This window comes from Bubalus kerabau, chromosome 20, assembly GCF_029407905.1.
Source record: "Bubalus kerabau isolate K-KA32 ecotype Philippines breed swamp buffalo chromosome 20, PCC_UOA_SB_1v2, whole genome shotgun sequence".
Taxonomy (NCBI): Eukaryota; Metazoa; Chordata; class Mammalia; order Artiodactyla; family Bovidae; genus Bubalus; species Bubalus kerabau.
Window position 1 is genome coordinate 44,596,363 of NC_073643.1, and position 21,501 is coordinate 44,617,863.

Here is a 21,501-nt window from a genome sequence, read left to right on the forward strand (position 1 = left end):
TGGGCAATCACACACACACAGAGTTAGATGATGCTCCTGAATCTGTTCTACAGCAAAAGGCAAGGTTCTATTCCTGTACAAAGATGTAATAAAACCTCAAAGCTTAATAATTCAGGAAAGCAATTATGGAGATCTATATAAGTCCATGTTTCTTTAAAAAGTACCCAAAAGCCTCCCTTCATTTCTGTATAAGACACATCAAAATAAGATGAAGTTACTATCAGTCACTTTCAACAACTACTAAACTGTACCCTCAAAATGAAAATGTTCACTTAAGAGCTCTAGAGCAGGAAAAATAGTAATGATTAATTTACATTTTCTCTCTATGCCTTACTTCTAAACATCCTCTGTAGAGATGCTCAGATAACAGCACAAACAAAAAAAGCAAGGACATTCCTGGTCAACCAATAGCTGGATAATCAACCTCTGAACTGATGACTGTTAGGACCATCTTAGAGACAATGCAGATGAATGAAATAAAACACAGTGCAAAAGAATTTCCAGAATGGCTTCAATCTCTTCTACTAAGTCATTTTCCAGAGCCGTTAACAATTAGAAATGATTCATTTGCTTTTCATCTTCTCTCCCTTCTGGCACTCAGCAGTGGAGGACTTAATGAGAAATTGAAGGACCACAAGACAGACAGCAGAAGGAAGCTCTTGAAATGGGCATCAAATGTGCCTGTCTTATTTGAGGAACACACACCTAATATTTCAGAAAAACAGACAGGAATGGAGATCATGAAGGTACCAATGAAAAACATCTTTCCTTTATAGTGACTTGCCTTACTAAAACTTGTTTTAAAAAACAATGAATGCAACCAAACACAAAAATTCAAAGACTTCTGACCCTGTAAAATCAAGTTCACCTGAAAAGATCTGACCCTTGGTGCAAATAAAATACATGTGGTAACAACCAGCAGACTATTCCCAAAGTAAAGCAGTTCTGAAAATTCACCCAGATGCAGCTTCAAAGGTTAATTATGACTAATATATAAATTCTGACAGTGGAGTGTTAAGCAGATAATTATGTTAAGGAAAACACAAACTCAAGAATTTATGAAAGCCTTAAAAAAAAACTGTTAACAATTTTCTACATTAGCAAATGTGAAAAACACACAATTCAACAAGTGAATGACTTAAAGAATAACGTAAGAACCCCTGAAACTCATTTTCCTCACCACAGCAGAACTCAATTACAGGCTTCGTGGTTATGATGAACTAATTTAGCACACATATTCAGGGCTTATCATTTCTGCTACAGACTAAGAATTCTCTGGAATAAAACTCCTGCTCCTATCCTACATAATAACTTATACATTGCAATACACACCTCCAAACTTGAATAAATAATAAACACATCACTATTTCCTTCCCTAAGTTTCCAGGTAGCCCCTTTAAAATGCCTTTCTACTTTCTACTGACATCTTTGTGGCTGGCATTCAGAAGAGACAACTCAACAAATTCCATCTATACATACCTTCAAAATCACCTTTGTGCTGAATTTCTCTGTTCTTGAAATGTAGGAGTTTTTGAAAGTGAAATACTTTTTATAGTAACTAGTTCAGCAACATCTAAAGGAGTCTTTGGGGTTAACATTCACATACAGGCTGGTTTAAGTAGCCAAGCACAGAAGGAGAATGTGATTATGGTGTTAGGTTATGCTTGACCATAACCACTACACAAATAGATCATTTCATCCAAAAACTAATCCTTTTTTCTCTCTGCTCTCTCCATGTGGTCTACAAAAAAGGTGCTGTAAGTTGAAAAGTGACTTTTCCTACTGAAGAGCTACCACAAATAGTCATAAAACCATACCATTCCTCTTACCTTAATTTCTGTAAGATAAAACAGAATAATACCACATTCCCGAAAGAACAGTACCACTTAAGCACAGCACAGAGGCAACACCTGGCCTACAGGGTGACAGATGGGGGCTTGGGGTCTGAGGTCATGGGCAGGCCAGAGCAGGAGAGAGAGAAGAGGCCACAGGTGAGGATCCTTAAGCCAGCTTGGCTTCATTACTAATTATAAGACCCAGAGTAAATCACTCTGTATTGCCCAGCTGCTGCTTGGAGAAAAAATAAGTGAGATCACTTAGCCACAGTTACGGGTAAACTGGCAAGTGTGAAAATGCTAGTGGCAGTACCATACATACCATTTCTGTGGTTAATTGAGAAACCTGCAAGTGAACACAAGCAATTCTGAGCCTGGGCATGGAGACCCGGCAAAAATGGAAGAGAAGCGCACTTAATGTGCTTCCAGTCTCCCTCATCAGTCCTCCTTTTCCTGGAGCGCCACAAGGGAGAACCACAGGTAAAGAGAGCATCTGGCTTTCACAGAGACCACCAGATGCCTGAACTCTTCATCACAGAAGGAAGGAACTCTAAAACATGACTCAGGATTATGTCCAAGGTAAAGCCAAATCCAAATAAATATTTGGATTCCATTTTAAATAGACTCCAAATATCAGAATCCAAGACACGTTCAGTGATTCACAGATTCACCCTCGAATTTCTTTATGAAATAATGCTTTAAGCTGTGACAAATTAAAATTTAAATGACATGAACCTTAGAAACAGCATCTATGGTAGTCCTCACCACTCAGCTCTTAATATTTATGATGTTATGCAAAATGAAGTACTAGTATGGTCTGACCAAAGAGCAAGTTGTCTCAACCTACCAACCATGCAAGTTAAAAAAGAGATTTTCCTTTTCCTAGCTACACATCTGTTTATTTGAAAACATCTCAGTCCTGGGCTCAGCCCTGTGCTAAACGCTGTCCCCTCCCTTCTTTCCTATCTTGGAATCGTTCATATACTCGGGCGTTTGTGACAGCAAAGAAAAGGAACATGCCAAGGGGAAACGGTAAGACACGCTCAGGCTACCCCAAACGCTCTTAGTCAAACCAAGTTACCTCGGGTCTCTTGGCACTCAAACCTCTTCCATCACAAAGCCCTAAAACTGGAAGTATCTAACTTGTTCTAGAACTAGTACAGTTGCAGAAACATGATAACTTCAGCACAATATCCAAAAAGGATCTCTGCTTCGCTTGAGTCCCACCCCTCAGACACAGCCTCCACCACTGACAGCTCGGCAGGTGCTTCAGGGGCTCCTCATTACCATGGCCATTTATCACCTCTGACGTCCAGCATTAAAAAATGCCCTGGCACACACAAATCTGGGCATTAAGAACTCAGGTGCGGTCAATCTCTCTTTGGGGCAGAAAAATCCCCTAAGGCAGGGTTCAGAAGTCCTGCCGGAGGCTTTAAAAAAAGGTAAACTGTAGCCAATAAGCACCACCCACAATCAATCATTTTCCAGCAAACCTCGAGGTGCTCCTGTCCCGGCTTCACTGCTGCCCACGGGCAGAGTCCCCCACCCCGACCCGGGCCCCGGGCGTGGGATGGGAGACACTTGGGGCCCGGGTATGGGGCGCGCACCCGAGCCCTGAACCCGGGTCCGCCGAACCCGCAAGTCCCAGCGCGGCAGGCCCCGGATCCTTCGCCCAAGGCCGGCCTCTGGTCGCGGGCAGCCCGCGGCGGGCTCGTGCCAGCCCCGGAGCGCGCCGCCTGGACTCCCCGAGGTCCCCTGAGCGCGGCCCCGCCACCGCCCGGGTTCCCCTCAACCCCGCTGCCCGGACGCTCCGCGCGGTCTTCTGCTAGAGCCCGGCCCTCCCGAGCCCCGGGCCTCCACGCCGTGGGCCCGCCCCTACTCACTGCGCTGCGGCGGCGGTGGCTGCCGGGCCGGGAGACGCCGGCGGCCGGAGAGCGCGAGCGCGAGGACGAGCAAGCCCGCGCCCGGCGGCGGCTGCGGCGGCGGCGGCGGCGGCAGAAGGGACGACTGAGCCCGCGCCCGGAGTTGCGGCTGCTGCCGCCCGGCGCGGGCGGCGCCTTTCCAGCGGAGACGCGGCGCCACAGGCGCGGGCGCCCCCTAACGGCGGCGCGGGCTAGTGACCGAAGGGCCGAGCGGCTGGAGAAACTCAAACCAGGCGTAGCCTGGGCGGCTCCTTCATCCTGGCTCCGCGGCGGTCCTGAAGCCCCGCCCCGACGCCCGATCCCGCCCCCGAGGCTCGGGCCCAAGACCCACGTGCTCCGCCCAGAATTCGCCCGACGTCCCGCCTCCGCCCGCACTGGGGGATCTGCCCAGCCCCCGGAACTTTTCGCTAGGACTCAAGCCTAGTTTCTCCTGTCATTTTACGAATACTTAAGGGACCCCGACCAAGTGCCAGGCCTGGCGAGTAAAGCGGTCACCAAGAAGGAGGGGCTTCCTAATGAAAGGAGAAACATTAAAGACCCAAGTAAACAGCCGACAAAACAATGACCACACAAAAAAAGTCATGATTATAAAATGTTGGGAGGTACATGAATTCGATGGAGAATAAGCGGAGGGGGCCTCTGCTGCAGATACGGTGACTATACAAGATTTGGACTCTGGGACTGTGGTCCCAGGACTCCTGGCCTTGCCCTCTGTGGGACTGATAAGGTCACCTCTCCAGTCTTGTGGGCGGAGTAGGGAAATACAGCCAGCTGGAGAGAAAGGCAGCAGAGAAAACGACCAGCGCAAAGGCTCTGAGGACTGAAGGAGCCAGCCCGAGAGGAAGCTGGCACCAATACTGTCCTCATTTCACCACGAAGGAAGCCAAGGCTGCAAGAGTGGGGAATTACCTCAAGTCTCTGAGCTAATTGGTTTCCAAACATAGATTCCTTCCAAACGGAACTCACTTCCGGCTAACCAAATCCCCATCCCTTTCCAGGTGAGATCAGGTATAGGGTTTTTGCCATTTTTCCTTCACAATAAGCAAGAGAGTTCCAGAGAAACATCTATTTCTGCTTTATTGACTATGCCAAAGCCTTTGACTGTGTGGATCACAATAAACTGTGGAAAATTCTGAAAGAGATGGGAATACCAGACCACCTGACCTGCCTCTTGAGAAATCTGTATGCAGGTCAGGAAGCAACAGTTAGAACTGTACATGGAACAACAGACTGGTTCCAAATAGGAAAAGGAGTACAGCAAGGCTGTATATTGTCACCCTGCTTATTTAACTTATATGCAGAGTACATCATCCCAGAGAAGGAAATGGCAACCCACTCCAGTATTCTTGCCTGGAGAATCCCAGGGACGGAGGAGCCTGGTGGGCTGCCATCTATGGGGTCGCACAGAATCGGACACAACTGGAGCGACCTAGCAGCTGCAGCAGAGTACATCATGAGAAACGCTGGGCTGGATGAAGCACAAGCTAGAATCAAGATTGCTGGGAGAAATATCAATAAACTCAAATATGCAGATGACACCACCCTTTGGCAGAAAGTGAAGAACTAAAGAGACTGTTGATGAAAGTGAAAGAGGAGAGTGAAAAAGTTGGCTTAAAGCTCAACATTCAGAAAACTAAGATCCTGGCATCCCATCCCATCACTTCATGGCAAATAGATAGGGAAACAGTGGAAACAGTGACAGACTTTATTTTGGGGGGGCTCCAAAATTACTGCAGATGGTGACTGCAGCCATGAAATTAAAAGACGCCTACTCCTTGGAAGAAAAGTTATTACCAACCTAGACAGCGTATTAAAAAGCAGAGACATTACTTTGCCAACAAAGGTCCGTTGAGTCAAGGCTATGGTTTTTCCAGTAGTCATGCATGGATGTGAGAGTTGGACTATGAGGAAAGCTGAGTGCCAAAGAATTGATGCTTTTGAACTGTGGTGGTGGAGAAAACTCTTGAGAGTCCCTTGGACTAAAAGATCCAACCCGTGCATCCTAAAGATCAGTCCTGAGAGTTCATTGGAAGTACTGATGTTGAAGCTGAAACTCCAATACGCTGGCCACCTGATGTGAAGAACTATCTCACTGGTAAAGACCCTGATGCTGGGAAAGATTGAAGGCAGGAGGAGAAGGGGATGACGGGATGAGATGGTTGGATGGCATCACTGACTCAATGGACATGAGTTTGGGTAGACTCCGGGGAGTTGGTGATGGACAGGGAGGCCTGGTGTGCTGCAGTCCATAGGGTCATAAAGAGTTGGACATGACTGAGCAACTGAACTGAACTGTACTGAACTTTACCAGTATAACCACTTGCCTTGGAAACTCACCTGCGCGTCACCATTTCGAGTATGTGACTGCCTCTGGTGTTTATCTGCACGATCATCGCAGTTATATCTGATATTTGGTTTTCTCTGAAAAACTCAGTGGGCTTCCCAGGTGGCTCAGTGGTAAAGAATGTGACTGCCAAGCAGGAGACGCAGGTTCCATCCCTGGGTCAGGAAGACCCCCTGGAGAAAGAAATGACAACCCACTCCAGTATTCTTGCCTGGAGAATCCCATGGACAGAGGAGCCTGGCTGGCTGAATAGGTTCCATAAATGGCATACGCTTCATTAATATACCTGAGTGCACCATTATATTCAAAAAGACTAGGTGAGGATACAGGGGAATGTGTGTAAAAATAAGCAGTGCACACAATGGTATATATGGTACAATCCTGATTTTATTTTCAAAAATGTAAATATCCATAGACAAACATTTTGAAGGAAATATATCAAATGATTGATCATAGTCTAGGCAGTAGGATGGGAATATTAGTGACATTACTTTCAAATGTTCTTCTGAATTTTCTATCTTTTCTAGAGTGCGTGGATGCTGAATTTATAATTAGAAAAAAAGTTTTATTTTTTAAGAAAGATAATTCTGATATTACCCAACACTCAGACCTCCAGGATTTGGTGCCAATGAAAATCCCAAACTGCCCTTTTCTTACTGGTATCCCTGAAGGAGTCATTTCCCCTCTCAGGACATCTGTTTCCTCATCTAAAAACTCAGAGGAATTAATTTTTCAGTGGTTGTGTCACTACAATTCCTACATATCTAAAAGTTTTATTGCTATTGTAACTTATCAAATTTATATTTTATAAGATATTGATAGTTACTGAAATGTGGTTCATTTTCTATAATTTTATTTTCAGCAACTCTTTTAGTTCTAATTGAGTTCTAATAAGTTTATATGCGCTCTTGAATTTTCTATGTAAGCAGTTATAGAGTCTGCAGGTAATAACATTTGGAATCTTCTTGTCCAGTCTTTATTTTCTTTTCCTTATTTTACTGCACCAAAACCTCCAGCACAAATTTGAATAATGATGATAGTGGCCATTTCTATCTTGTTCTTGACTGTTTCTAATATGGCACCATTAAATATGGTGTTTGTTGCAGATTTTTGGTGGATTCCCTTTATCAGAGTAAGGGAGTACTATTCTGCTTTATTATGAATGGGTGTTGTATCTTTCTGACCTAGGGATTGAACCTGGGTCTCCCGTATTGTAGGCAGATTCTTTACCGTCTGAGCCACCAGGGAAGCCCTGGTGAATTTTATCAAATGTGAGATTTCCCCACCAATGTCGTTAATTATAATCATGGCTTTTACTGTATTAAACCATCCCTGCATTCCTGGAATAAACACACCTTGATGATGTGTGCTTTTTTCTTCTTCGTATAGTACTGGATTTCATTTGCTAATATTTTACTTGGAGTTTTTGTTATCCATTGCTATGAACAAGATATGCCTACGATTTTTCCTTTCATATTCTCTCTCTGTCTGGTTTCATTATCAAAGTGACATGAGCCTCATAAAATAAATTAAGGAGTGGGTGTCTACTCATTAGAACAGGCTCTGTAAGACTGAGATTTTTCTGTTGTTTGGGTTTTCCAGAGGATTCTCCTATAGGTCATCCTGATTTGGGGCCTGGGGGTAGAGAGTTTACCCTTGTATCCTGACTCACAGCATTCAACCTGACCTCAGGGCCCACTTCTCCACCTGCAGAGCTCTTGTGGGGCCACCAGGAATCTCCTTGTTGCTGAATCTGAAAGATGCCCCTCAGATCTCCCTGAAGTGACATCACTGACCACACTCTCCTGGGGACAACCTCTTCCCCAGCCCTGTTCTAGTTTCCTCCTCCATCTCAGACTCATGAAGATGCTCGTCCTCTTGGTTTACCCACTCCTATGCTCCGGTTTCTGGCCGAGGCTGTACCCTCTTCTCCATCTACCCTCCCTGTGGACTAACTCAGTCACCTCCATGAATGCCATTATTGTCTCTAAAGCCAAAGCTCTCCCAAATCCATACCTCCAGCCCAGGCCTCTTTCCTGAACTCCGGACCTACAAATGCTGCGTATGCTAAAGCCCCTGCTATATGCCAAGGACCTATGCAAAATGCTTTTATCCTCTGTATCAGTTATCTACTTCTTACTGTTCAGTTCCTCAGTCGTGTCTGACTCTTTGCAACCCCGTGAACTGCAGCATGCTAGGCTTCCCTGTCCTTCACTATGTCCTGGAGTCTACTCAAACTCATGTCTGTTGATTCAGCAATGCCATCCAACTATCTCATTCTGTCATCCCCTTCTTCTCTTGCCTTCAATCTTTCCCAGCAAAGGTCCTTTCCAATGAGTCGGCTCTTCGCATCAGGTGGCCAAAGTATTGGAGCTTCAGCTTCATTCCTTCCAATGAATTTTCAGGGTGGCTGCATGATAAATTGTCCCAAAATTTAATTTAGGGCCTTAAAACAACAAACTCTCCTTTTTTTTTTTTTTTTTTTTTTGGTTACACCACTCAGCCTGTGGAATCTTAGTTTCCAGACCAGGGTCTGAACCCAGGCCAGGGCAGTGAAAGTGCCAAGTCCTAACCACTGGACTGCCAGGGAATTCCCAACAAATCCTTTTTTATCTTACAGTTTCTGAAGGTCAAGAATTTGAAAGCGGATTAGGTAGGTAGAAGATCTTGCAGGACTGCTGTTGGCTGGGGCACAGACATGTGCTTCTAGCTAACTCATGTAATTTTCATGTGGGATCTCGTTCCCTGACCAGGGTTGGAACCCAGTTCCCTGCACTGGGAGCGCAGGGTCTTAGCCACTGGAGCACCAGGAAAGTCCTGCATCTTTCATAGCCTAGCCTTGAAAGTGACACGCCCACAGTCTCTTGGTCTCACAGACCAACACTATCGCAGCATGGGAGCGAATCCCGGGAGACAGCATCATTAGAGGTAACCCTGGAGGCCGCTACACCCTCACAACCAGAAGGACGACCCACCTCATCCCATGAATGCAGATGAGAAAACGAAGGCAAGGAGAGGTCAAGTTGGTGATCAAGGCCACACGGCCAAGTCCGAGAAAAGAGGTTTGAACACCGCTTTGCCTGGCTCCCCTTCCGCAGTCCACCACTGGCTCTTTCACCTTCGATATGTACAAACCTGAATGCTCTCGCCTCACCACCCCCAAGCCTCCCAAGTCCCCAGCTCAGCTGGGCAAGTGGCGCCACCGTCCTCCCATCTGTCCAAACCAGCAGCTTTGAGTCACGCCTGCTTCTCCCACCCCCTCACTTCCCAGCACCAGATCACCCAGCACTGCCAAGTCTTCCTCCTCAGTGCAGCTGGGATCCATCTCGCCTTCCCTTTCTTTCTGTCTCCACTACCACTGCGCGGGGCCGAGCCACCCAACTGTCCGTCCTGGGCATCTGCCGTAGCCCCACCCAGGCCTCCCTTGTGCTCTCCGCCCCCACGCTATCCCTCTGTCCTCCTCTCTCCAGCGTGAGTCACCTTCAAGAACACAGGGCTGGCTGTGTCACCCTGTCTCCTTTCAACTTCACTGTCCCTGGCTCCCACTGCCTCGGGGAGCCGGTCCCCATCCCCTCCCTCCCATGTGATCCGGCCCCTGCCCACTGGCCCAGCCTCTCCCCTCGGCACCTCTTCATGCTCTTCACCTTCCTGACCCCTCTGGTATCGGGAATCCACAGCAAACATTTTCACTTCAGGGCTGCTATCATGCTGTTCCCTTACCTAAAACACTCTTCCCCCAGCCCCCGGGGCAAGCCCGTCTCCTCCTCCTTCAGCGTGTTGTCATCTCCCCAAAGAGGCCTTCCCTGACCTCCCAGCCCAGCTGACATCCCCCAGCAGCAACTTCCACAGCGTCAGTCCTTTCCTGTCCACCACTGCTTCTCAGCTGAACCGTGAGCTCCCTGAGAGCAGGAGCTGTTTTGTCCATTTGGTTCACAACAGCACCCGAGGTCTTCACCACGTGCCTGGCACTGAGCACCTGCTCGACACCCATGTGACAGTTCAGTGCATTCCCTCCACGCCCTCGCTTCCCCCCAACCCAAACCCCATGCCTCTCTGCCCTGGACGATGCTTAGCTCCTTAAGTGGAGCACAGTCACCACCGCGTCTTTGCACGTGCTGTTCCCGCCACAGCGGTGCCCCTCCCTCTGGTCGCTCTGTTTACTCAGCTAACTCCTGTATAATTCATCAGGAACTAGGGCTGCCAGGTTCATCAAAGGAAAACACAGGATGCTCGGTTAAATCTGAATTTCAGATAAACAACGAATAATTGTTTAAGTATGTCACAAATATTGCACTAAATAACAAGCGGTCCTGTATTTTATCTGGGAACTCTAGCAGGAATGAGCACCGGCTCCCCCTTCCTTTGGGAGACCTCCCTGGCCTCACCCCCTCCCCATTCCTGGGCTTCAAGACCATCCCCTCTGCTTGCCCCCACTGAGCATAAACACTCAGTCTGTTTATGACTGTCGGATACCCAGTGGAATGTGACTGCTGACAGAGCAGGCCGTGGCTCAGCCTTCATTCAGGGAGTCTGGCTTCACCTGGGACAGCCCCAGCCCCAAGCCCGGGTGGTGAGGTTTACTGAGCGGAGAAATGAAAAAGCACCAAAGAGAAAAGCTCAAACAAGATGGGAAATGGAACCAGCAAATGAAATGTGGCCCCCAGAGCAGCATGAGTCTCTTGGATGATTACCACAGCGGGGAGCACCCCTGCCACCTTACCTCAACTGTGGCACCAGAGTCCCCCCAGCCTCCTGGGGCCCTAGGATGGGTGGGCCAGGCATATGCAAAAAGAAAGTCTGTGCGCCTTCAGGAGGTTCCCCCAAACAGACTGCGGAGCGTTCAAATGGGAGGTCCTGTGGGAACCAGAGAGGGAGTGTATGTCTCAAAGATCCGAGAGAGGCTGAGAAAATCCCTTGGGTTGGAAGGTGCCCCCCAAAAGCTAGGGGATCCTGACCAACTGCTTGGAGAGTCCAAGCAAGTCATCTGGGGGCTAAACCTACATTCGGCCACTTGGGGTGATTCAATTACCCCCCCACAACCCCTCCCAGGATGGAGATAGTCTTTCGGGACCCCAGGAGGTAAGGGACCCTAAAGCAGCTGTGTGAATTATCTGGACCCAAGACTTGGCTGAGGGCTTCCCTGGTGGTTCAGATGGTAAAGAACCTGCCTGCAATGCAGGAGCCCTGGGTTCAGTCCCTGGGTTGGGAAGATCCCCTGAAGAAGGGAATGGCAACCCACTCCAGTATTCTTGCCTAGAGAATTCTGTGGATGGGAGGAGCCTGGTGGGCTACAGTCCATGGGGTCGCAAGGAGTCACATGACTGAGCGACTTTTATGCTTCACTTTTCAAGATTTGGCTGAACTCCTCCCAACCACCCTTCCTGAGGTTTGCTAAACAGCCGAGGGGATGGCCTGTGGAGAAACCCACTCCACTCTGCCTTTCTCGGTGCTCGGTCTCGTCTCTTCTGTGTGTGCGTCTCTCCCTTTCTCCCCGCTCAGTCCTTGGGCCACTGGTTTCACTGTCTCAGCTTCTCCTGGGACTGGTAAAGGCTTCCTTAGCCTTTTGCCCACTGGCTGCCCTGACTGGGAAATCCATTTCTAAACAGTCTCCTGGCTCCACCCTGGGGCCTGGCTCCAGTCCCTCCGCACGCTTGCCCCAGCCTCTGGGCCACCCTCTTGCAGCCGGCAAGGTTTCCAACGCCTCCCCCACTTCCAGCCATGGAGACGCTTTGGTAAATTTGACAAGAGCGTTTTTCCTTTTTATAAGGTTTCTAATCACCTATTACGTCTAATCTTCTCTTTAATCAGCTTCCAAAACTCAGCTTGGAGCTACAGAACCAGAGGAAGGAATCTGGTTCTCACCAGTGTTGAGAGAGAGGCCCTGTGGTCGTCCTTGGATGTCACCAGCCTCTTCACCATTCTGACTCTGTAATTAAAGGGATCAGGAGGTCAGCTTCTGTCTTTAGTCCCCCGAGTGTTTTAGTGGGCCACATGTGAGAAGTTCACGGGCCTTGAGAGTCCTTCTGTGCCAAAAGGGAAGAAAACTGCCTGACCATGGCATGGCCAGCTGGCACGCAGGAGGCAAGACAACTCCCGATTCTGAGTTCTCACCCTCCCTGACAGCTCAGTGCTCTAAATGCTTGTCAGTAACATATTTCAGGCCTCTGCTGCCCTCCTGCCTGTTGCTAATCCAAACCATTTCCTCGGCATGGGTGTCCTAGTTTAGCAAGAGCCTTATTCACTTAGCAGAGCACACCGCTCTCTGTCCAGTCCCTCTCAGGCTGAGTCTCTTCTTCTTAACACATCCAAGGCCTCTCTTTCCACATGCCCTCCTGCCTGGATGCTCTCCCCCTAACCCCATGTACTATGGGAACACCCGTGTACCCCTCCCCCAACACCCAAATGCATTGCTTTTATCAAGGAGTCCTGTTGGACTCTGCCTGAACTATAGCTGTATTACCTTTCGAAAGCCCCTATGTTTTACACAAGGAGCAAATAACAATATTTGTCAAGCTGCCACAGGAAAGGATCTGTTCATGTCCCAGGGGCTTCTGAAATATAAGGTCTATTTAAAAGGCAGGAACATTATTTTAAACCTACTGAAATGTCCTTGGGTTTCATGATGATGGTGGGGGTTCAAACCTCACTGGCTAATACTGGATCCATTGTTATCCTGGCCAAAAAAAAAAAAAAAAATGAGAGCATCATGTAGAGAAGTAACTATAGTAACCATGTAAAGTGCCATGTTTCAGGATTCAGAATCCTACACGTGTCACTGATTTCCTGTGCCTGACGTCAGGTTCCGAGACAGAGTGGAGCATGCAGGGCGGGACTCCAGCTGACTCACTTGGCCCTGTCACCAGCAGTATGGGTCTGGACCCTCAGCCACAGTTTCTTCCATCATAACGTCGAATAAAGCAACTCTGGGGCAGGGTTGTTATGACAGTGAAGTGAGGCAATTAAAGTATGAAAAACTCTGCTAATGCAGAGCCTGGCATAAAGTCGGCACACAATAAATTGGTAGCTCTTATTATAATAACTAATTGCTCTACTGCTGATCTGGAAAGATAAATATAGAATCGAAACTCTGGCAGGCAGCAGGAGAACTGGGCTAAGAGAGGGGGTTACTTTTTGAGACTTGGTGATTTGATTGTTCCACCAAGGTCTCTTAGCACATCTATTTATTTTGGTTGCAAGTTGAATATTGTCCATCTTGATAACAGCAGTGGATAATTAAGAAATGATGGCTTCCGCTAACATTCTTATAGCATTTGTGTAACAAGCTAAATATTATCTTTTTATAACCCTTTCTGTTATAAAGATAGACTAAATCTGATCCTGTAATGTCACGAGACTAAATTGGCAGGGTAATGTGATTATACAAAATAATACATAGGGAAGTAATAAATTTGTATCATTTGGAGAGGAATTGTGTCCCCCTCCCCAACCTTGGCTGATTTTGTTTGTTTTTAGTAAATTTTGTTACTGAGATATAACATTCATATATCAAATGTGCATAAAACATAAATGAATGGTTTGATGAATTTTTCACAAAGTGAATACACCTTGTAACCAACACCCAGATCAAGAAACAGGCTACCACCAGGACGCCAGAAATTCCCTCATACACCATTTTTCTTACTTCTCCTCCTCCTTCCTCTTCTTTGAGATACAATTTACAAACCATTCAATGTATCCATTTAAAATATACAGTTTGATGAATTCTTCTAAATTCATACAGTGTGGGGGGGGGGGGCTTCCCAGGTGGCGCTAGTTTAGGTAAAGAATCTGCCTGCCAACGCAGGAGACACAGGAGACGTGGATTCGATCCCTGGGTCGGGAAGATCTTCTGGAGGACGAAATGGCAACCCACTCCAGTATTCTTGCCTGGAGAGTCCCATGGACAGAGGAGCCTGGTGGGCTACAGTCCATGGCATCACAGAGAGTTAGACATGACTGAGCGTATATAGTGTACAACATCACCACCATCCAGTGTTAGAATACTTCCATCATCCCCAGAAAGTCCTCTGGTGCCTGTTCAAGGTCAACCTCACTTCCATCTCAAGCCCCAGGCAACCACTGATGCGCTGTCTCTTGCCTCTAATAAAATGTTCATAGAGAAGCATACGGAAGCCAACATCCAATGGTATGTTTGTGTCTGACTGGCTTTTTATCATAAAAGATATAAATATGAATATAGCAAGATTACAGTTTCCTAACTGTGGCACATGAAAGATGTTCAGGTGTCACCTAGACAATTAGTTGATACCTGAATTGTGTTTTTTTCTAAGATACCGGAAAATAACTAGGACATAAAACCCTCAGTATCACAGATATTGTTGCTTTGAGCTAGAATAGGTTTTAAAATGAATCAATTAAAAAAAAAAACATGTTGATAATAACATAGATAGTCCATAGATAACGTGAAAATTCTAAGGGTGTGTGCAGCAAATGTTGAAGCCAGTCAAATAGTGACCTAGATTGACAGAAATCATTTCTCTGAGCTCTGAAATTCTCTACAGATCAATCAATATGCAGGCTTTTAAAAATAATGTTTAGAATTTTAGGGCTATTCAGGTGTTTTATTGACCATTTCTACACTTTTTTATTGAGTGCCTTCTACATGCCAGATGCTAGATAAATGCTCACTTAGAGATTTTAGTCACACCACTTTTGTATCTACATCATAAATATTTTTTACAGGACTTTGATGCTAAATGGGCTTTCCTGGTGGCTCAGGCAGTATAGAATCTGTCTGCAGTTCAGGAGACGTGGGTTCAATTCCTGAGTTTGGAAAATCCCCTGGAGAAGGGAATGGGCAACCCACTCCAGCATTCATGCCTGGAGAATTCCATGGACAGAGGAGCCTGGGAGGCTACAGTCCATGGGGTCACAAATAATTGGACACAGCTGAGTGACTAACACTCTGACTTTCACTCTGATGGTAAATGCAGTGACAACAGGAGTGTGTGGTTATGCATTCTCACAAAGCAGTTGCCCAGCCAGTTCTGGGCTGACACGAGAAAGAACCAGAATACAGAGAAGGGAGAGAAAGTGTGTTTGAGTGATGAGGGAGTTGGCTCAAGGGAGGGGAAATTTGGACAGTAGTTTAAAAGAAAGGAGGATGGTTATAGCAAAAGCAGAAGTAGAGCAGAAAACAAACATATTCCAGGGTCAAAAGAGTTGATTCTACTGGCAAATGCAGAGTTGAGAAAGGTGAAGAGTTAGCAACAGGACTAGAAGGGCTGATCCAAATGTTGACTACTCTCAATCAACTATGCGCTGGACGCCATGGAAACTAACCAGAGAAGCAGTCATAATGTCAATCCATTGTGGAAGATATAGAGGCCGGCAGGATGGCTGGATGGACAGATGGATACTGGACGGCTGGATGGATGACAAAGGCAGGAAAGGATGGCTGCTCAGATGGATGGTCATCTGCCACATGTAAGATATTCCACATCCATACCTGTGTTGTTAAGTCCTAAAATTAAAGCTCTGTATTATGTGCTGCCTTGACATCTGATAAAATTGGGAGGACCTTAAATGGTCTAACCACAAGTCTCCTTATCCATTTTTCTGCACCCATAAGGTCCCCTAGCCTTCTTGTTGAGGGCATCAGGCACAGTTCCTGCTTAACCCTGAGAAGTGGGCTTCAGTTCCTGCCAGCCCATGGAATTATTCCAAAAAGCCAATCAGATCCTCCTGCAGCAGCTAAGCGACACCTCGCCTCTTGTGACGACGCATTCTTGGTCCCCAAGTGTATTCTCATGTGGTCCTGCGTGGGTGTGTGGCGTCCTCCTCCCAAGGCTGAGAGAACCAGGGACTAACAACTGCTGTCAGTCTCATCTGCCCAGCGCAAGTGTCGTGTGTCTGGCCATCCCCACAACCATAGGGTAGGAATACCTCCTCACTAATGGGGAGAAGAGGAGGGGATCAAAACAATCCCCCCCCCCATTTTCCTTTGCTAATGGAACCTGCGTTTCATTCAAGGAGCCATCCTCCCTAACGTGACTTATCCCTAGCTCAGAGTTAAATCCTAACTGGTTTAATCCCACTTTAGGGGTCTCATTAGACTCTAGCATGTAATTCAGTTCTGCCAACTGCAATGTAAAGTATATTTGATGGGATGATTGTGGGAAAGGTTTCCCAGTTTCTAAAAAGTGAGCGAGTGAGTGAAAGTCATGTCCACTGTTTGCAACCCATGGACCATACAGTCCATGGAATTCTCCAGGCCAGAATACGGGAGTGGGGAGCCTTTCCCTTCTCCAGGGTATCCTCCCAACCCAGGGATCAAACGCAGGTCTCCCCCATTGCAGACGGATTCTTTACCAACTGAGCCACAAGGGAAGCCCAAGAATACTGGAGTGGGTAGCCTATCCCTTCTCCAGCAGATCTTCCCAACTCAGGGATCCAACTGGGGTCTCCTGCATTGCAGGCAAATTCTTTACCAAATGAGCTATCAGGGAAGCCCTCCTAAGAAGAAGAAACTGGAATAAAAGCCCCCCTGCTCTACCTCTGGATATTGCTGTATCCAGGTAGGATGCCTTTACCTGCTGCTCCAGTTAACCTGTGACCACCAGTAGATACAGCCTACTCTAGAGAAGGATGAGAGAGAGCAGGGAAACCTGGGTCCTTACCAACACCAGTGAGCCACTGATTCAACAGCCACACCTTTGGATGACATATTTTCTTACTATTTATGCCAGTCTGGGTTGGCATTTTCTCTTCCTTGCAGCTGAAAACATCCTTTTGGCATGTCATCTTTAAGCTGTATTGGTTAACGTGAATTCCTTAATCTATCCATCCATGACATTCTTCTTCTTTTTTCTCACTCATGGCATTTGTAAAGAGTTTTCAGAGGGACCTTAATGTCTAAATTGACAGGTTTAATTAATAAAGATAAGAACTAGGAATCGAGTAACTATTATATACACTCATAATATCCTTGACATAGGTTATTATTATTGCCCGTTTTATAGAAATTTTGTGGAGACTCAGACAGGTGTATGATGAGCCCAGATCACACAAACAGCAAGTGTCTGAGCCAGGATATAAAGGCCAGTTCTTACTGTCTTGCCAAAACCCTGCAGGGCATCCCATTCTGAGTGAATCTGGCGGGACTAGGAAATCCAAATGAAAGAAGAATTGAAGGAACCTCAACAGGCGAAAAAAAAAAAAAAAATTAACAGATCTAGAAGGGTATTTCTTACTTTTTTAGAGAACACAATGCCACCAGCAACTTCTCACTTTTTTGGCCACTTCTGAACCAGTCACAAAAGTATTTCAAGTGCAAAATTGCTTGTGAGATGCACAATCAATCGGGTAACAAGCATTTATGGAGCTCATAACATGGGCCTGGCAGCTGGAGTAACTGCTGGCTGCTGTTTTATAGCCCACTGAGAGAAGGGCTAAACTATACTACAAATTTCATAGAAATAGAAGTTTTTAAACTCTACCCTAGGCTTACAGGTCTGGCATTACTGCTGAGCATTTAGGATGCAGCTGAGCACTGCCTACAAATAAGGATTTGGATTTTAGAGTCCAGATGACTGAAATTCAAATCCCAACTCACTCACTACTGACTGTGTGACCTTTGGCAAGTTTCTTATCTTCTAGAACCTCAGTGTGCAGATCTGTAAAAAATGGATATAACCATAGTTCTTAGTTCAAAAGGCAGGTGTGCTAATTAAATTAGATAATGCCAGGGTTCAGAATATATTCAATGGATGTTAAAAGGAGACTACTTTTTAACATTTAATTATCCCTTTTTAAAAAGTAGATGCCTATAATCTCCCATGTAGAAACACAGAGCTGGAGTAAAGGGTGAACTGACTACCAGCCTGGATTATGCCAAGACTGTTAATCCACACCGTCAGTTCTTCCTGTGTTTTCCTTTCTCCCTTCCTCTTACTTGAAAAGGGAAATGATTCTGGGAATGCTGCCTGGAGTCTGCAAGCCTATGAAAGGTGGTGCAAACAGCCCGAGGGACAACCTCAAATATTCCTGGGGCCCCACAATGTCAGGAAAGCAGCAGAGAACCCTGGAGCCATAGGGGCCACACAGGTGAGAAATGGAGTATTTCTTGTCATATCCATAAACAAGGATGTCACAGTCATCTGCAATTTAGGCCCTCCAAATGTGAATTTCTGAGCCCTAAGAGCAACCAGGAAGACGGATACCTGCGATCCAGCAGCCACCAGGCTGCAGCCACTCTCTATGGTGAACACTGAGGAAAACCACAGGATACTGGCCCCAGATAGCTGAGGTGCAGCTGAAAGGGATGATTTCAGTGAGCCCAGACACTTGCATCTTTCCACACACAGAGAAGCACTAAATTCCTTAATTTGAGGTATCTGGTTTTCTTTAATTCACAAAAATATTTTTGATATTTAGACTACCTGCCCTTTGTTGCAAATTTCTATATAATCCGACAGCCCCACCCCTCCCAGCCAGTGCCCTCTGGGTTATTTGACATGCTGTCTCCCAGGCTTGAAGTACTAAAAATTCCTACTGGATAAAACATAACTCTCAACTTTCAGATCGTGACTACTCATATTTTTAAGTCAACATGGGTGAAGCCAACAAGTCCTGTGACTAATGACAACCATGTGACTAAGGACCCAGAGCCAGAGTTCTCCCTCTCCCCCTTGGTTAAACCCCCAGGACCGAGAGACACTCAGCATGTATGTACTGCCGAGGAGAGGGTGGATGTGACCAGGACAGACTGCCGTTAGAGGCTTGACACCAGCTTAGCAGGACAGAGACCTGCACTCAGAGTGCAGTTCTAGGAAAGCAAGCCTTATTTCTTGCCCACCTGAGTTGCAGGCTGAGATGCATACCAGCTACGGCAAGAAGATTTCAAGAGTTGCTTGTTCTCAACAGACTGAGGTGAATGAATACAAGGTCTACAGACTCCAGCAAGGAAGCGAAATGAGGGCAAAAAGTAGCCACCACTACAGGCCTAGCGCCTGGAGGACAGCAGCCCTTTAGTCTGGGATTTTAGGCACAAACACAGAAGCAAATGAGTGAAGGAGGAACAAAGAAACACACCGGGCAGAAAAGAGCCAGTATTCATAGCCTTTCACACCCAACTCTTAATAAATCCCGAGATTTGGGTTTGCAGCTAGGGTTTAGCAATTAAAACCGTGTTGCAACACCTTTCTGGTTTGAAGTGGAGAAAGCATAAGGCCTGTGAATTTGAGGACTTGACACCACAGCCTTCTGTGCAAACATCTGACTCACTCTGCCCCTCCAGGGAGGGAAGAAGCCAGCTCAGGTTTCACTGTTAGCCCCCAAACCCCACTGTGAATGTCAGTTCTTTCCCAGAAGCAAACTGAACTACCAAATCTGTTTAAATCAGTGCTGACAACCCAAACCCAAGTTTATGAAGCTGCAGGCCACAGAGGAGGCCTTCTGTTCCAGGACTGCACCATGAGGGGTGAGGAGCCCTGATTCAAATGAACCAGAGCTAGATTTCGCTGTTTTCATCGCTTTAACATTTACATTCTGAGAGCCTAGGGAAATGGATCTTAGAGACACGGAACATTAACCTTTGCTATAGCAAAGTCATGCCCGTCTTCACACGCCTCAAAAAAAAAAAAAAAATGGTACTCCTTATCTCCATTCTAGCCTCCAGCCTTCTGGAAAGGTCAGAGCATGGGAGGAGTCCTGACAGCAGTGAAATCTCAGGAAATCTTGGGCTTACAGGGACGGCAGCGACCATCTAAGTCCACTGACATTTTATGCATGAGTAAACTCAGGCTGAGGAGAGCTTAGAATACTTTTGCAAAGTCACATTGCTGGATGGCTGAGGAACAGTGACTGGAGTCAATGTTACCTTACTCTGTCTCTTCATTTACCATAATGAACATCTTTTGGTTACTATTTGGGGGCCTCTGTGATTATACAATGGAAGTGAGAAATAGATTTAAGGGCCTAGATCTGATAGATAGAGTGCCTGATGAGCTATGGAATGAGGTTCGTGACATTGTACAGGAGACAGGGATCAAGACCACTCCCATAGAAAAGAAATGCAAAAAAGCAAAATGGCTGTCTGGGGAGGCCTTACAAATAGCTGTGAAAAGAAGAGAAGCAAAAAGCAAAGGAGAAAAGGAAAGATATAAACATCTGAATGCAGAGTTCCAAACAATAGCAAGAAGAGATAAGAAAGCCTTCTTCAGCGATCAATGCAAAGAAATAGAGGAAAACAACAGAATGGGAAAGACTAGGGATCTCTTCAAGAAAATCAGAGATACCAAAGGAATATTTCATGCAAAAATGAGCTCAATAAAGGACAGAAATGGTATGGACCTAACAGAAGCAGGAGATATTAAGAAGAGATGGCAAGAATACACAGAAGAACCGTACAAAAAAGATCTTCACGACCCAGATAATCACGATGGTGTGATCACTCACCTAGAGCCAGACATCCTGGAATGTGAAGTCAAGTGGGCCTTAGAAAGCATCACTACAAACAAAGCTAGTGGAGGTGATGGAATTCCAGTTGAGCTATTCCAAATCCTGAAAGATGATGCTGTGAAAGTGCTGTACTCAATACACCAGCAAATTTGGAAAACTCAGCAGTGGCCACAGGACTGGAAAAGCCAGTTTTCATTCCAATCCCAAAGAAAGGCAATGCCAAAGAATGCTCAAACTACCGCACAATTGCACTCATCTCACACGCTAGTAAAGTAATGCTCAAAACTCTCCAAGCCAGGCTTCAGCAATATGTGAACCGTGAACTTCCTGATGTTCAAGCTGGTTTTAGAAAAGGCAGAGGAACCAGAGATCAAATTGCCAACATTCGCTGGATCATGGAAAAAGCAAGAGAGTTCCAGAAAAACATCTATTTCTGTTTTATTGACTATGCCAAAGCCTTTGACTGTGTGGATCACAATAAACTGTGGAAAATTCTGAAAGAGATGGGAATACCAGACCACCTGACCTGCCTCTTGAGAAACCTGTATGCAGGTCAGGAAGCCACAGTTAGAACTGGACATGGAACAACAGACTGGTTCCAAATAGGAAAAGGATTTCGTCAAGGCTGTATATTGCCACCCTGTTTATTTAACTTCTATGCAGAGTACATCATGAGAAACGCTGGACTGGAAGAAACACAAGCTGGAATCAAGATTGCCGGGAGAAATATCAATAACCTCAGATATGCAGATGACACCACCCTTATGGCAGAAAGTGAAGAGGAATTCAAAAGCCTCTTGATGAAAGTGAAAGTGGAGAGTGAAAAAGTTGGCTTAAGCTCAACATTCAGAAAATGAAGATCATGGCATCCGGTCCCACCACTTCATGGGAAATAGATGGGGAAACAGTGGAAACAGTGTCAGACTTTATTTTTCTGGGCTCCAAAATCACTACAGATGGTGACTGCAGCCATGAAATT

General features: G+C 46.2%; 1 protein-coding gene across 16 annotated transcripts in view; it reads right to left on the reverse strand.

Moving 5' to 3' along the window:
* Positions 1–21,501, reverse strand: part of KCTD6 (potassium channel tetramerization domain containing 6) — a 49,620-nt gene that overhangs the window by 5,906 nt on the left and 22,213 nt on the right. For 2 of the 16 annotated variants that reach the window (XM_055557530.1, XM_055557529.1), the window contains 3 exons: positions 12,702–12,774; positions 11,964–12,027; positions 10,822–10,955 (listed from right to left, as the gene is read on the reverse strand). The exons of 2 other annotated variants lie outside the window; for them this stretch is intronic. In XM_055557530.1, the coding sequence (XP_055413505.1) occupies positions 10,822–10,955; positions 11,964–12,020 (191 nt within the window). In that variant the 5' untranslated portion in view covers positions 12,021–12,027; positions 12,702–12,774. 12 more of the 16 variants (XM_055557532.1, XM_055557528.1, XM_055557540.1 and 9 more) reach the window with 11 other exon arrangements.